Genomic DNA, 15,174 nt, shown 5'->3' with positions numbered 1-15,174 from the left:
AACAGGGCGAGGGAGATGAGCAAATTAAAATTCAGCTTTCAGATTGATCACGCGAGTGGGGCTTGTGTGTGTGTGTGTGCATGCATGCATGCATTGTGCACCACGAACAGGTACGGTGACCATGCAGAAACAGAGTGCTCATTGTCTTTGCCCTACTTCCATCAGTTACACTGTGTGTGTGTGTGTGTGTGTGTGAGAGAAAGAAAGCTTCTGTGTTGTATCAATTACCTGTGTGGGCTTCTCTCTGTGTCTCATTCTTCGAGAGGTTGGCATTTAGAATAAATGAGAGGCGAGCACTTGTAGCTTCCTTCACTGGAGGCAGGGATGAATAAACATTCCTTTGTTTCTCTTCCACCCCTCTGTCTCTGTTTGTGTCTCTCTCTCTCTCACGCTTCACTGATATGACAATATTCACGTGCAGAATTCACCAGAAACTGCCCCACCTGAAAAAAATAATAAAATGTGGGGGGGGTTTCTTAAACAGATAAAAGGTGTAGGATCGAAACACTACCACACTAAAGTTACAGCCAGTGCGTCCAGACGCAATTTGGGACATTGTTCCGAAAAATGTTCCCGTCCTGGCACCCGTTGTCTTCTTACACAAGTCAGACAAGTCTCCTCTTAAATTCAACACTTCCTAAATCACGCTGTCTGGCCGAGGACGGATGGCATTGGTTACCTTTTGGACATTGAGCTGCTTTTGTGTGTGTGTGTGTGTGTGTGTGTGTGTGTGTGTGAGAGAGAGAGAGATCATAATTCATGTTCATAGCAGTCCTTGAAGCGAGTGTCAGAATAGAGGACTGAGAAACTCGGAGGAACAGAAGAGGAGAAAAAAAAATAAAAAATCAACACTCAAAGTAATTAGGGAAGTTAGACAACTTGACAGATCCCTTTTTTTCCTCTACCCACAAATTTTTTTTTCTTGCAGCGACACTGTAAAGGTTCATCCGCTGTAGATTATTAATAGGCAGCTTCTCTTTGCACTTCTCCTTGCTCTGTCTTTCCCCTCCTCCCTTCTTCTCTGTAGCTTTAAAAAAATAAATCCTCTAATTTTCCTATCTCACCTGGATCGCAGCCTGTTAACCAGACGTCATCCGGTTCTCTCTCTCTCTCTCTCTCTCTCTCTCTCTCTCTCTCTCTCTCTCTCTCTCTCTCTCTCTCTCTCTCTCTCTCTCCATGGGGGAAGGGACCGGGGTGAGTCCCAGGTTGCACTGTCCTACTTTTGCTTTCCCGGCCTCCCCTCTCGATCCCGAGTTTATTTATTTACAGAAAGACACGGGCGGAGGGAGGGATGGATAGAGGAATCAATGGGTGCAGTGGGAGCCGTGAGAGGTGCGAGAGTGAGGCAGCATTGAGAAGGTGATGCAAACATTTTTCACGAAAGAAAAGGGGAGGGGATGAGTGCGCGATAGAGACATTCTAGCTGCAACAGCTGGCTAAAGACCAACATCGTTTTAACTCAAGGGAGGAAGCAGAGAAGCTTATTGTAGTGCGTCTTTTCTGCCAGGAGGCTTTTAATTAATTAATTAATTAATGTATTTATTTATTATTTTTTGCCCCCAATCAAATCATCTCGTCAGGAAATCGGGTAACGGAAGTATGACGAAAAATTGCATACACTTTTAATATCACGTAAAGGAGAGTCCACGATCTCTCAGCATGACACAAATTGATCGGGAAGTCAGTTATATCGTCGTATGGCCATGTGCTTTTTGGATTTATTTTTAATGTCACGCTCTCTGAGCCGCGAGCGCTTGCGCAATATCAGTCCCGCACTCATTTCTCGCACGTTCGCCACAGTTACACAATCATTCACAAATGCCACCAAGTCTTTCGCTACTGGAGAATTTGGTACTTTCCTGGTGCTTGTTCGGTTAATTTTGACAAGTGGCCATGCTTTCTCTAAAGCATCTGTGTAATTACACATCTATGTGTTACTCAGGGAACTTTTTTCTTTTCTTTTTGCTGTCCAGGCACCACTTCACAGATCTAAGAGCTAAGTGTGCAAAAAAAAAAAAAAAAGTTAGGGGGCATCCTGTGTCTAATGACATAGCAGCATGTATCTGCTCAGTAGATCAACACTGAATATCTTTGTTAAAGTTTTGCCTCTTACAAGGTTCCAACGCTGAGAGATGGATGTGTGTGTGTGTGTGTGTGTGTTAGTTAGTTAGTTAGTTAGTTAAAGTTTGTGCACCTTATCAAATCTTAGCTGGAAAGGCTGATAGGAAAACACACACAGACTTCTCAATTAGGTGTCGGTCACCTCCTGCAGAGAGAGAGAGTGAGAGAGAGAGAGAGAGAGAGAGAGAGAGAGAGAGACCGATGTGGTGCTGATAAACGGAAAAAAGGCAGACGCAGAGAGTGTGAGCAAGCGTTGATGTTGAAGATGGACAGAGACAGCGAGAGAGGGAGAGAGACGTGTTAGTGGTGTGAATGGACAAAGACCGATAGGCAGACTAAGTTGGAGAGAGAGAAAGAGCAAGAGAGAGAACGAAAGGCGTGGTGTGGATGAATTGAAGAAGGTACACTAAATTGAAGAGGGAGTGAGGTGGTGTTGAAGATGGACAGAGAGAAAAAGATGTGGTGGTGGTATGGATAGATGAAGACGGAAAGGCAGATGAAGTTGAAGAGAGAGACATGGTGGTGGTGTGGATGGATGAAGATGGAAAGGCAGACTAAGTTGGAGAGAGAGAGAGAGAGAGGTGGTGTTGAAGATGGTCAGAGAGAGAAAGACATGGTGGTGGTGTGGTTGGATGAAGATGGAAAGGCAGAGTAAGTTTGAGGGAGATGGGGAGAGAGGTAGTTCTGAAAAGAGAGAGAGAAAGATGGATTGATGGGTGGAGAGAGAATGCAAGAATAAGCGGAGCGAGATGCAGCCAGATGAGAAGAGAAAAGTGTAGATTGGAAAGGAAAAAGAATTTGGGTGGAAAACAGGCAACAATGGGCAAACTCAAGAAGACAGAGAGGTTAAATGCACTACACTATTGTGTCTGTGTGTGTGTGTGTGTGGATTAGCAGGAAGAGCAGAGACTGAGCAGGACAATGGCTGCTTGTGCTGCAGTAAATGTTTTGCTTCGGCTGTCAGCGTGTGCGAGAGATCAATCAGTACAAAAGCTGATAAAGGTCTGAGTGAGGGACAGACGGACAGCCTGGGGTAAAGGCAACATGTAGATTTCCCCCTCGTATACTCATTTGGGTGTGTGTGTGTCCTGGAGAGATCTCCGAGGGGTGCCCCAGGAGTAAATCTTTGGTCACCATGGGAACATGGCGTACCCCTTACTCTAGTGACCTCTCACCTTTTTTTCTGTGCGTTCCCACAAAAAGTACGTCCTGTAATAGCAGTGTGTTTCTAAACACATGGCCCTGTGTGTGTGTGTGTGTGTGTGTTCACATTCTAAACACTTCAGATTTTTTCTATTGTACCTCTCCTTCCTACTCCGAGCTCCATTTTCCCTGTTGTACACACACACACACACACACACACACACACACACACACACACACACAATCAGATTGTCTCTCTGGGAGTATCTTATGACTCTTTGCATGTGATGTGGAGCAGCTGTTGCATTTCTCACAGTCGCTATCATTTCCTTCCTTTCCTTTATTTCAGTTCCTCCCTTCCACCATTACAATAGCAGAGTTTTACTTTGGTATTTGGAGAGAGAGAGAGAGAGAGTGTGTGTGTGTGTGTGTGTGTGTGTGTGTGTGTGTGTGTGTGTGTGTGTGTGTGTGTGTGTGTGTGTGTGTGTGTGTGTGTGTGTGTGTGTGTGTGTGTGTGTGTGTGTGTGTGTGTGTGTGTGTGTGTGTGTGTAAGAACGAGAGATGCCAGTATGGGGCTGATGGTACAGGGCGAAGCAGTATCTGATCTTTCACATGATCATCCTCAGACCTGTTTGAAATCAGTCTCATCTCTGCCTGCTGCTGCTGGCTTGCTCCACCTCCCGCCGTCTCCCTGTGCGTGTGCGCGTGCACGCACGCGTGTGTGCGAGTGTGTAATTAGCTTTTCTCTGACGTTACGGGAGTGCATGTGTGATGGAAATCCTGGATGATCCGCTCCTAATCATCATCAACGCTTAATACCAGAAGCTTCCGCTTAATCTCATACACATCCTCTGATGGAGACGCTGCAAGCCGGCTCATTTAACAGCTTAATGCTCCGTGTGTGTGTGTTCAGAGGTATCTGTGTGCATGTGTGTTTGCCTTTACTAGCAGATGGAGCTCATTGGCGTTGGACGAGCATGGTTATTTGACTGCAGAGAAGCTCGGAGATGTTCTGCTTTCCGTACGCACAGATCCGATCCGACGCCTATTTTGCTCCGTCTCCCTTCTAACTCTTATTACAAAGCACTGGTTTTAATTAACGTGCGAGATCCTGTGCGAGCGCTCACGCCTCAACCTGGCTTTTCTCCATGCTTTCTCCTTGCGAGGCCTTGGAGAACGGCAGAAGACTGGAAATTTTCCATGGGAATTAAATGGTATTAATGGGAATAAACTGTTCATTTACAAAACGGCAAGTTAGCCTATAACGGGGAGCTTAAATGTGGTGGAATAAAAAAAATCTTGCAGGATAATCTCCAGATTTGACTGAGGCCACGCCCCCTACATGCACTGTGCGGTCATCCGTAACATAACACGCATCATTTCTTGAATCCTGCACACAAAATAATGTCAAGGAAATTTAAATCTTAGTGAGTATTTATGTAAATTACAAACATATTACCCCCTGGTGGTCTAGTGGTTAAGATGCAGCGCTCTCACCGCTGCGACCCGGGTTCGATCCCCGGTCAGGGAACCATCCCCAGCCACTCTCAGTGCCGGTCCCAAGCCCGGATAAATTGGGGAGGGTTGCGTTAGGAAGGGCATCCAGCGTAAAACGTGCCAAATCAAACGTGCGGAGGATCCGCTGTGGCGACCCCTAACGGGAGAAGCCGAAAGAAAGTAGTACAAACATATTACATACATTTATGATTCCATTTGCGTTCTCTACATCCGTTTCCTCCAGATCTCAGAACACTTCCCAGCAACATGCTAGTGTGAATAGATGTATAGGATGCTACAGTGCCCCTGGTTGTGACTGTGTGTGTGTGTGTGTGTGTGTGTGTGTGTGTGTGTGTGTGTGTGTGTGTGTGTGTGTGTGTGTGTGTGTGTGTGTGTGTGTGTGTGTGTGTGCTGCTTTGTGATGGATCAGCAATCCATAGACCATTCCTACTACACACCAGGTGTTCCCAGGATAATCCCAGGGTCCTCCATGGCCCTCGCTAGAATAAAGCGCTTACTGAACACAAATCTAAAATGGCAGCGTTCATTTCATTTCCTTTTTTTTTTTCTTCAAGAAAACATGTTAGTAAGCATTAATAAAGTCGATACACTCCATTTAGCAGCCAGTTTAATAATCAAAGTACTTAAAACAGTAACTAATTAAAGCCTGATTATGGAAACCCTCTCGAACGTCTATTGTATATCTCAAGTCCATTAGTTTAACACCATACACCCCAATTACATTTACAACTCGAGAGATCGTGCATGAACAGAGCCATCTGTTTTCATAATCCAGTCCATTTGAGACAAGATTAATGAACGTAATCCTCAAAAGGGGGACGGCATTTAAAAAATATCAAACTCACACGAGGAGATCCTCTCTGAGGTTTCTTTTTAAATTGTTCTCCATGCAGGTTGCGTGACGCAAAGCAAACGTGAAATTGTTTTGTTGCAGCGTGCAACCACCAGTCATTTAAAAACATTAACATTTGCGTAGATATAACGCGTCCGTTCCGAAGAACTCTAGTCGTAAAAACCCCATGGCTCCGTGATAAATGCGTCCCGAGGGGGTCCTTGGACTTTATTTTACGTTTTGTCTGCACAAAGATTGAGAAACTCTGGCGTAAGGGTCTAAATGTTACCACATGACATTTTGAGGGGGGAAAAAATAACCTCTCTACGTTTGTCTTTTGTTCTCAACAGGCCAGCCAGCTAAGTGTGATGAGTGATGTAGATTTTCCTCCTCCAAAAGCAGTGCACTGTGTAATCACTCTATAATGTTGCTCGATCTGAAGCATGTACAACCACGTTCATATTTGGACAATGACACTGACTAATAGTCATCAGCCTCTGCACATCAACAAAATGGATTTGAAGTGTCGTCTATCGGCTTTAATATAACGGGTTTAGCAAAAACATTGTCTGGAAAAAAAAGTTTAGGCAATATATATATATAATATAAACAGCTATTATTCCTAAATTATTATTTCTATATAACTTATATTGCTGATTAAGCAAATGATGGCAAAATACATGAAAGGTCTGGACTTGCTGCCAAATGTTGACTTTGCATTTGGAAGCTGTATGTGGGAATTCAGTTTCAATGCAAGTAAAGGAGGCCGTCAACAGCTGGAAAAAAAAAAAAAAACCTCAACATATCAGACTGGCCAAATGAACAATTCTAATGATTAGACTGGCCAAATCAACTAATGTGGATCGTAAGCAAGTGGTAGATCATTTGTTAAGATTTTGGTCTATCAATCTGCCTGGGCCCTCGAGCAAGGCCCGTAACTTTCAACCGCTCAGTTGTATAACTGAAAGTTGCTTTGGATGGGGGCATCTAATATAAAAATGCAAATGATTGCCCAGTTCATTCCTCGCAGAAGAAACCCATCTTTATAACATCAAGAACATTCTGGAAGAGGTGGGCCTTTTTCTTATCAAAGGCTACAATCAAGGCACACCTTTACATTTTTTTTTTTTCTTTTAAAATGCAAACCACTGGTCACACTCATGAGCAGAGAGGCCAGATTAGACTACTTAAAAAAATATAGATAGAAATACCTTTCTTTAGAAAGATAAGACCAAGGTTATAGAAAAAGAAGAGTGTGGAGAAGGCAAGGAATGGTTTATGATCTGAAGTATACTACATCATCTTTTAAACTGGGGGTGTTTTAGCATGGGTAAAAAAAATGTCCTTCCATCGCACTGGGTTGCTGGTGTTTACAGGTGATGTAAGAAATAAGAGCAACTGGTAGTCAATTGATATCTTTTCATCATTTTATATTCTCCAGACTTTTCACCTTATTAAACAGTGCACCTGTGTTAACAGGTGGATAGATGAGCTTTAAGATAACTTAATGCTCCTGCCATAGTGCCTCATCTGAAGGAGCTACTTCTATTTACCACATGCCTGCCATCCATGGAGGTATCCATGGAGACCATCATGTGGGTGGTAAAAGACTGGAGGGCATCGTGTAAAGTGTGGGGAAAGGTCCTTTGAGCCTTGGCTTTATGCTGTGATGAAGCTCTGGGCAACACGAAGACCTATTCCATTCTATACCACACCTGTGGAGGAGGATCTTCTTACACTGGGTATATATGATAGACAGGAAGGGGGGGCAGGAAGAAAGCAGTAAGAAAGAATAGTTTTTTTTTTTTTCTTTTTTCCTTTCTTCCCAATAGCATTCAAGTGTCGCTCTCAGGATTTCTTCTCACTGTATTTCGCCCACAGCTGTATTTCTCGTTCGCAACTGTGAGAAGGCGACTCGAGATTGATCAGAAGCAAGGACGCTTCCAAAAAAAATCAATCAAGATTTTGTTAGTCCACATTACTCTCGTTTTTGCCAGCGACAACATGTTCTGACATTAACTCGGCTTGTCATAATAAATCCGCGCCGCACGACTCGCGTTTCCTCAGGCTTTCGCATTCGGAAAAAAATACAAATCACCTCAGCGTTTTAAGAAAACCATGTGAACGACTGAAATCGGGAAGGTTCCGGAAATTGGAGCTCTTCTTTAAAGGCAAAACCCTGGGTGCTGGTAGCCATCACACCGTTTCAGTATAAGTTTACACGCCCTGCTTATTATATAACTTCAAAGGTGTTCATACAATCTTCACGGACGGAACAAAAAAGTCTGCAGGCGCGGTCGAATTTGGTCGAGAAATAGATGCCAAAATCCGTCTGTGGCGCGACGAAAATCATGACTTGTAACAGTATCATCCACGCAACGAGGGTACGCCATTGCGCTCACTAAACAGTTGATGTGTTGTCGCTTTGGTAGGTTTGCTAGATAAACAAAAACATCGGACAAGGTTGATAGTTGAACTGTAGGACTGAAATCTGTAGTGGTATCGATAAGATTCCTGACATGACCCTTGCCTACTGGCGAAGAGGCAGAACAAATGTAAGGCACTCCAAAACCGTCAGTGGTGGGATGATAAACAATGCCTTTTGTCAGCCAGTTCACAAAAGAATGCCGCGAGATTTTGATCTCTGTCCTCTGTGCCACAAATATGGAATGCAGTTTTTTAAATTTTTTTTGTCTGTTTACTTGACTGAGGATATTTCTGAAAAAAAATACTAGACATTAAAGCTACATATTTAAAGACAATAAACTCTCCAGACAACGATTAAGTCGGCATTTCTTACATAATGTTAGTATGTACTAATATTACCGGTCTTGTCAGATCAGGATTTCACCATGATCTCGACTCTTTCACCCTCTCCCAAATTCACGGTGAGTTGCTTCATGTCTCACCTGCCGGGGCGAATTTGCAAGCGTCCCCAGTATTGCACGTTTATTCTAATCATTCTGTAAGCACTGTAACACTCGAACACAGGCGTGTCCGTGTTGTGCTAGGACCTGAAGCACATACAGAAAAAAACACTTTTCAACCACAGTTAAGTGTTCCACATGCGTAACCTATTTACACTGAAAAATAACAAGCCGTGATTGTGAGGGAAATCGAGTTGCTTGAAAAAAGGTGTTTTTTTTTGTATGACTCAAATCCAGAACAGTTAATGGTATGGCGCAACTGACATTAGAGTGAGGGACTTACCCACACTGCTGCCACCAACAGCAGAAGCATGAAATTTACCCTTCATTTGAATAAGAAGGCCCAAAACCGAAACCCAGCATGACAATGTCTCTGTCCATGACCTCAAACCCTATTGGGATGAATTAGAATGGCACCCAGGCCACTCCTCACTTTGCCTACATCAGTACCTGACTTTACTAAAGAACTTGTCACTGAATGAGCTCCACAAACACGCTCCAAAGTCTAGAACATCTTCCCAGAAGAGCGGAGGTCTTTATAATAGCAAACAAGGACTAAATGTGGAATGGGGTGTTCAAAATGCACATACGTCACCTCAGCAGTAGGTTGGCCAGGTTAGTAGTTTTAGTTGAATAGTAATTTAAAGTATATTTCTTTTAAATGTTTTTTTTTTTTTTTACTATTGTTAATATCTACAATTACCCCAACAAAAATGTTTATACTTTATTTCACTGTCGAGGCTTACTTTATCGGCGGCTTGCAACTTGGATATCCGAGTCCACTTTGTAATAACAAGCATACCGAATTGATGGAAATATCGTCAGCTGTTTGAGCAGCTTGGCCATGATCATCCGTCGCACTCCATTCACATCAACGTTCTTCCAAACACCAATTGTTGATTGGAAGCTTGTTTCTTTTGGCGGGCAGATCTTTCTGTTTGAGATCAAGCCACATGGTAGGGAAAACCCTGCAATACCACATTTATATTTACATCAAGCTTTTTACTCACTTCCTTTCAGTTTGAGTGCGTGTTGATTCGTAGCACAAGTCTTCTTTTTCCGTTTCTCCACCAACTTAATGTTAACCAGGCACGTTTGAACCTGCTAGCCCTGGCAGTTAGATTTACATTAGGGGAGAACAAATTCTCTAGCCTGGTCACCAGTACCTTCCATACACACCTACTTTACACTCTGTCCACATCCAAATGACCTCACCAGCTAATGAGCGTTACTTCCTTGGATCTTATGGCTCGAGTTTATCAGCATTTAATCCGTTACCCTAACTAGCGTGTTTAGCACACAGTAAATTGGGTCAGGTGAAGCCCCTGGCTAGAAATCACATTTTGGAATTTGAATTTGGAATCAGTTGCATTATAATCTACTCGGATGCGGGAACGGTGTCCTAGAAGTCTTCGCCATACTGATCACTTTCACTGCTCTAAGCAGCAAGTAACATACAAGGTGCTATCAAAAAAGTTTTGAGTTTAATGCTGCTATTCTGAACATGTGCATGGACACAAAGTTAGAGCAAAGAGCAAACGTGTAAGAGACTCTGAGGTGTTTCGAGTGGCACACGCGGTTCAGGAGCGGAAGAACATCCCTGGAAGATTAAGAGAGAAAATTGTCGAAACTTGCGCACGATGCTCATCGGAGAACAATCCACATGGTCTCACTCCCGCACCCACCCTGCTCGCCAGATCTGGCTCCTGAAGACCTCGTCTTCCCGAAGATGAAAATCCAGTTCAAAGGTCCCCTATCTTGACCATGTTGCGATGATTCAGCGCAAATCGCAGAAGGCATTTGACATGCGATTAGTGTCAATCGCTCAATTTTGCTAAATGATCTACTGTAAGCTATTAACAAATACGGTAATAATACGTTATTTTATCCGATACTGATCACCATGGGTAGGCTAGGCCATGTCTTTTTTTTCAAGTTATGAAGATGTCTTTGGAACACATCTCCAACGTATTTGGGGACTACCTGCACTAGGAACACTTGGGTTCTTGGTGTCAACTACCGATCATTCACAGTTCGGAAAATTTGCTGGTTCTCATTTGGAACCTAACTAACAGCAAGTTGCAGATTATCTTAAAATTTGCGGGAATTCAGAGCGGGACCGAATGTTTAGGAACGTTGGGAATAACATTTCATGTTTTCACTAACAAATTTGATAAAAAAATTTATACAAGTTATAAAAATTTGTTATTTTAGGAGGAAACGCCGGCCCTCCCATTCCGGACAGTTTAGTTCTATCAGTGTCCCTCACTTTAAAAACAACCACCTTTCTGTCAATCATGAGTCTGGAACTTAAAAAAGAAAATGGTAAAAAGCCTCCTCATGTTGCACACCCGGCTGCCTGTGCACTTGACAGCTTTTCGTCAACAGCATGGCGGAGGTGAGAGCTGCGAAGAAAATCGATTACTATCTATAGAAACACAGCAGAAAACATGGTGGTGCTTTTTTCCTGACTTTTTTCCCTTCTTTTTTATTTTTTTTTTTGATGGATCCCATGCTCGGTTGCTTTCGCAATCTACATCCTTTTCTCCCCAGGGGCAGGATGAATAATTTAGCATGCACAGAGAAAAATCAAATGTCATGTGAGGGTAATAAAATAAATAAATTATATATATATATATATATATATATATATATATATATATATATATATATATATATAGATAGATAGATAGATAGATAGATAGATAGATAGATAGATAGATAGATAGATATAGATAGATATATAGATAGATAGAAAGATATATATAGATATATAGATAGATAGATAGATAGATAGATAGATAGATAGATATAGATATAGATATATATATTAGATATAGATGTAGTTTTTCTCTGGCATGTGTTCTGCTTGTAGAACAGTTACTCATTCTGCTGTGTGTGTGTGTGTGTGTGTGTGTGTGTGTGTGTGTGTGTGTGTGTGTGTGTGTGTGTCTGGCTCTCGCCTCGATATGATTAAGCATTTGATAAGATCAGGGTTCAGATTACAGGTTTTTCCCTAAAATCACACACACATACACACACACTGAGGCCTGGTTGCAGTATTATATCGCTTTATTTAGTGCGTTAAGTTAAATTCACATTCTCATGCAATCTACAACTTGAACCATTCCAGTTATTTTCCCATCATACCTCTGTGTGTGTGTGTGTGTGTGTGTGTGAGAGAGAGAGAGAGAAAGTTAAAAGCAGTGCAGTAAGAACAGGAATAAATCTAACCCCACACCCACACACCCACACACACGCCCATGTACCACATAGACGCACACATCTCACAGAGACGTGAGGTGTTTCGAACGCAATTTCACACGTACTCGCATCGGATGCAGACACACGGACGCACGTCTCTTCTATACAGAGCCCTCCAGCTGTTCATCTCACCATCCCGCCTTCTGCTGTCGCCGTTCCCGTCACATCTCGCTGCACTCTGCAGTTTAGCGTGTGTGTCTGCGACTCCTATTACGCTGCTTTTTTTCCTCAACAAGCTAGTACAGAGTCAAATCGAAGGGCACACTGCAACAGACGCCATGCACACACGCACATGAACACTCGACTCATTGCCTCTGTTCGGCTTATTTTTTTTCTTCCTCCCAGCTCCCCAGGGATGAAAGGATGAGGGAGGAATTTAAATGTCACTCAGCCTAGGCTTTTATTAAACTGTTCGTACAGGGTGTGTGTGTGTGTGTGTGTGTACGTCCAGGAGACTGAGAGAGACATGATGATTGGTGACAGGCCTCGGAAAAGGACAGGAAGGTGTTTGCGGGATTTACATCACAGCCATGCCCTGCGTGTGCGTGTGTGTTTGCGCGTGTTTGCGCGTGTGTGCGCGTGTGTGCGCGTGTGTGCGCGTGTGTGTGTGTGTGTGTGTGTGTGTACGTCCATGCAGGCATAACAGCACTGTAAAATGGAACAGCAATGACACACTGCTTCTGCTCTGTTTCTCGCTTTCTGTCTCCCTTCACTTACGTATTTCTCTCCCACGCTCAATTCCTGCCCGATCGTTAGCAGCGAATGTGTTTAAGCGCCGCACCGAAGACCTCGCAACGATCACTTTAGCGTACCGTTCAAGGCGTCGACACATTAAATCAAGCTTGACCCGATGCCTTATAGAAGGACTTCATGCTGATTTCAACGGAAATGAATTTCATACAGAGTAAAAGCCGACAGAAGAATAATTACACTGACCACTGAAGTCAGGACGTGTTTTATGTCCTCTTGCTCCACCACTTACATATTTGGTGCTGATTACAATTTATTTATTTGTTATTCCTTTCATGCCTATTTCTAATCATCTGCCAATCACCAGTTTTGCTTCCTAATCCACCATCCCCACCATACCAACCCCTCCACTAGACTTTGGAGTGAGGAGATTTGTGCTCATTCAGCGATGAGTGTTAGTAAAGGCCGGTACTGATGTAGGTGAGGAGACCAGCTCAAAGGTGTTTAATAGGGTTGATGTCAGAGCTCTACAGTAGACAAGTCAAGATTCTCCACTCCAACCCATGTCAACTACATGTATATAGAGCTGGCTTTGTTTAAGCGAAGGGAAAATGCCATACCGTATCAAGAGACATCCTATAAAGTTGTGTTTGTGGAACAACCACATATAGCTGGAAAGGTCAGGTGTCCCAATACTTTTGTCCATATAGTGTATAGTACTTGCGAAACACCTATCGTAAATGGTCGGAATTGTATTTTTCAAGACTATTTCGTCTCGAGTTTTCAGTGCATGTTGTGGTGTGTATTGTATATCATAACAATGGCTAGGAGTATCGTAGTGTGTTTTTATTTATTTAATGTTGTCTCTGGTGGGCGTGCGATTCACAGCTCCTTTTTGTCTTTGAAAACTGAACCTTCGTGACCCTGCTGAAAAAACCTGCCGCTGAAAGTTTGTTTCGAATTAGAAAGAGGAATTAAAAAAAGTGCCCCTTCACTGAAAATGTCCCTTCGGGTTTTCCCCTGGCTACTTAGGCTGAAGTGGCAAAGAGAAGTAAAGAAATCGGACTCAAAGTTGAATTAATCGATGTAGCAGGACCGGGTTGGATTCTCCGTCTCCGTCTTTCTCTTTCTCTCTCTCTCTTAGACCCAGACACGTCCACACCTACAGAGTGGAGCGGCATTAAGTTTATTCGAAGCGCTCAACACAGAGAGGGGTTTCTTGGAAAACAGATGTTTGCTTTTATGGGATTTATTGTTTTATTGCTCCCCATTTGCCATACACACACACACACACACACACACACACACACACACACACACACACACACACACACACGTGCGCACGGACACTAACACGCACACTAACGACTTGCAGTATGTTTCCCCTCAGTGTGTTGTAGGATGGTAAATAATTTAGATCAGAAAAGGTTTTCCATTGCAGTGATTGTCGGTCATATATTTTACATCTGCAGGCACTCGTATGTAAAATGTGGGTGGAAAAAAAAACAGCAATTGCCATTCTCAGGCCCTTCTTCTTCCTTCCTCTGTCTCTGCAGGCTCTTCGGCTCAGAAGGTAAAGGTGGAGCCCGAAGTGGTGTCGTATCCGGGAGAGACGGTGGTCCTGCGCTGTCAGTTTCCTGATCCAGGCCAGACCCAACTCACACAGGTCAGAGGCCAACTTATCTTCTACTGGCCAGATGCTTGTGCTCTGTCTCTCTCACTCACTCACACACACACACACACACACACACACACACACACACACACACTTGTGAAGGAAGTTGTTGATTTGGGATCATGCCTTTCTCCTGTAATGTGTGTGTGTGTGAGATGCCTTTTTATGTCTGCAGTCATTTATTTATTAGGTTATTTTAACCTCAGTCGTCTTCCCCGTTTCGCTGTTAGGTGTCTTGGATACTAGAAAAGAGCAGTGGCGCTCGGACCAACATCGCAGTATTTCATCCGGGTTTTGGGGTCAATTACCCCGTGCCGTCGCCAGTGCAGGGGCGTGTCAGTTTCGCGATGGACCCCCCCTCTCTGGCAAACCCGACCATTCAGATCACAGACATCGAACCGACCGATGAGGGAAAGTACATCTGTGAGTATGCTGCATACCCCACCGGAAACGAAAAGGGAGTCACCACGCTCGTCATACTAGGTGAGCTCAGTGTGTGTGTGTGTGTGTGTGTGTGTGTGTGTGTGTGTGTGTGTGTGTGTGTGTGTGTGTGTGTGTGTGTGTGTGTGTGTGTGTGTGTGTGTGTGTGTGTGTGTGTGTGTGTGTGTGTGTGTGTGTGTGTGTGTGTGTGTGTGGTTTATGAGATATTTGAGTCGCGTCCTCTCTGTGCTGTAGGCTGTTCCTGGATTTCTGCATGATATTGTCAGATCAATCGAACCGCTGTTAATGTGTGAAGCATGGCAGTAACCTTGACCAGTCTTTCTCGTTCTCTCTCTCGTTCTTTGCGCTATTGATCCGCCTGCTTATCATGCCGAGAGGCAGCCGCTCTCCTGTCTTTCCTCGTCTCCGTCGCTTTTCTCCTCTCTTCCCCTTTGATGTCTTTCTCCGAGAGGAACGTGCGTACAATGCGAGCACTGTGCAAGAAGCGACCCGATCCTCCGCGTTTACTTCTCTCCCTTCCTCCTCTCTTCCTTGCTTCCTCTCCTTCCTTTCTCTCCTCTGTC

The 15,174-nt window shown here is 43.7% G+C and overlaps 1 protein-coding gene across 6 annotated transcripts in view; it reads left to right on the top strand.

The window, feature by feature from the left end:
- Positions 1 to 15,174, top strand: part of LOC310723994 (nectin-2) — a 65,222-nt gene that overhangs the window by 6,230 nt on the left and 43,818 nt on the right. For all 6 annotated transcript variants that reach the window (XM_083537656.1, XM_083537654.1, XM_083537655.1 and 3 more), the window contains 2 exons: positions 14,052 to 14,161; positions 14,401 to 14,653. In XM_083537656.1, the coding sequence (XP_083393782.1) occupies positions 14,052 to 14,161; positions 14,401 to 14,653 (363 nt within the window). The remainder of the gene's footprint in view (positions 1 to 14,051; positions 14,162 to 14,400; positions 14,654 to 15,174) is intronic.

The sequence above is a fragment of the Silurus aristotelis genome (assembly GCF_946808225.1).
Source record: "Silurus aristotelis genome assembly, chromosome: 1".
Taxonomy (NCBI): domain Eukaryota; kingdom Metazoa; phylum Chordata; class Actinopteri; order Siluriformes; family Siluridae; genus Silurus; species Silurus aristotelis.
Note: the sequence above shows the minus strand (reverse complement) of the source record. Positions and strands in the feature narration are given on the sequence as shown.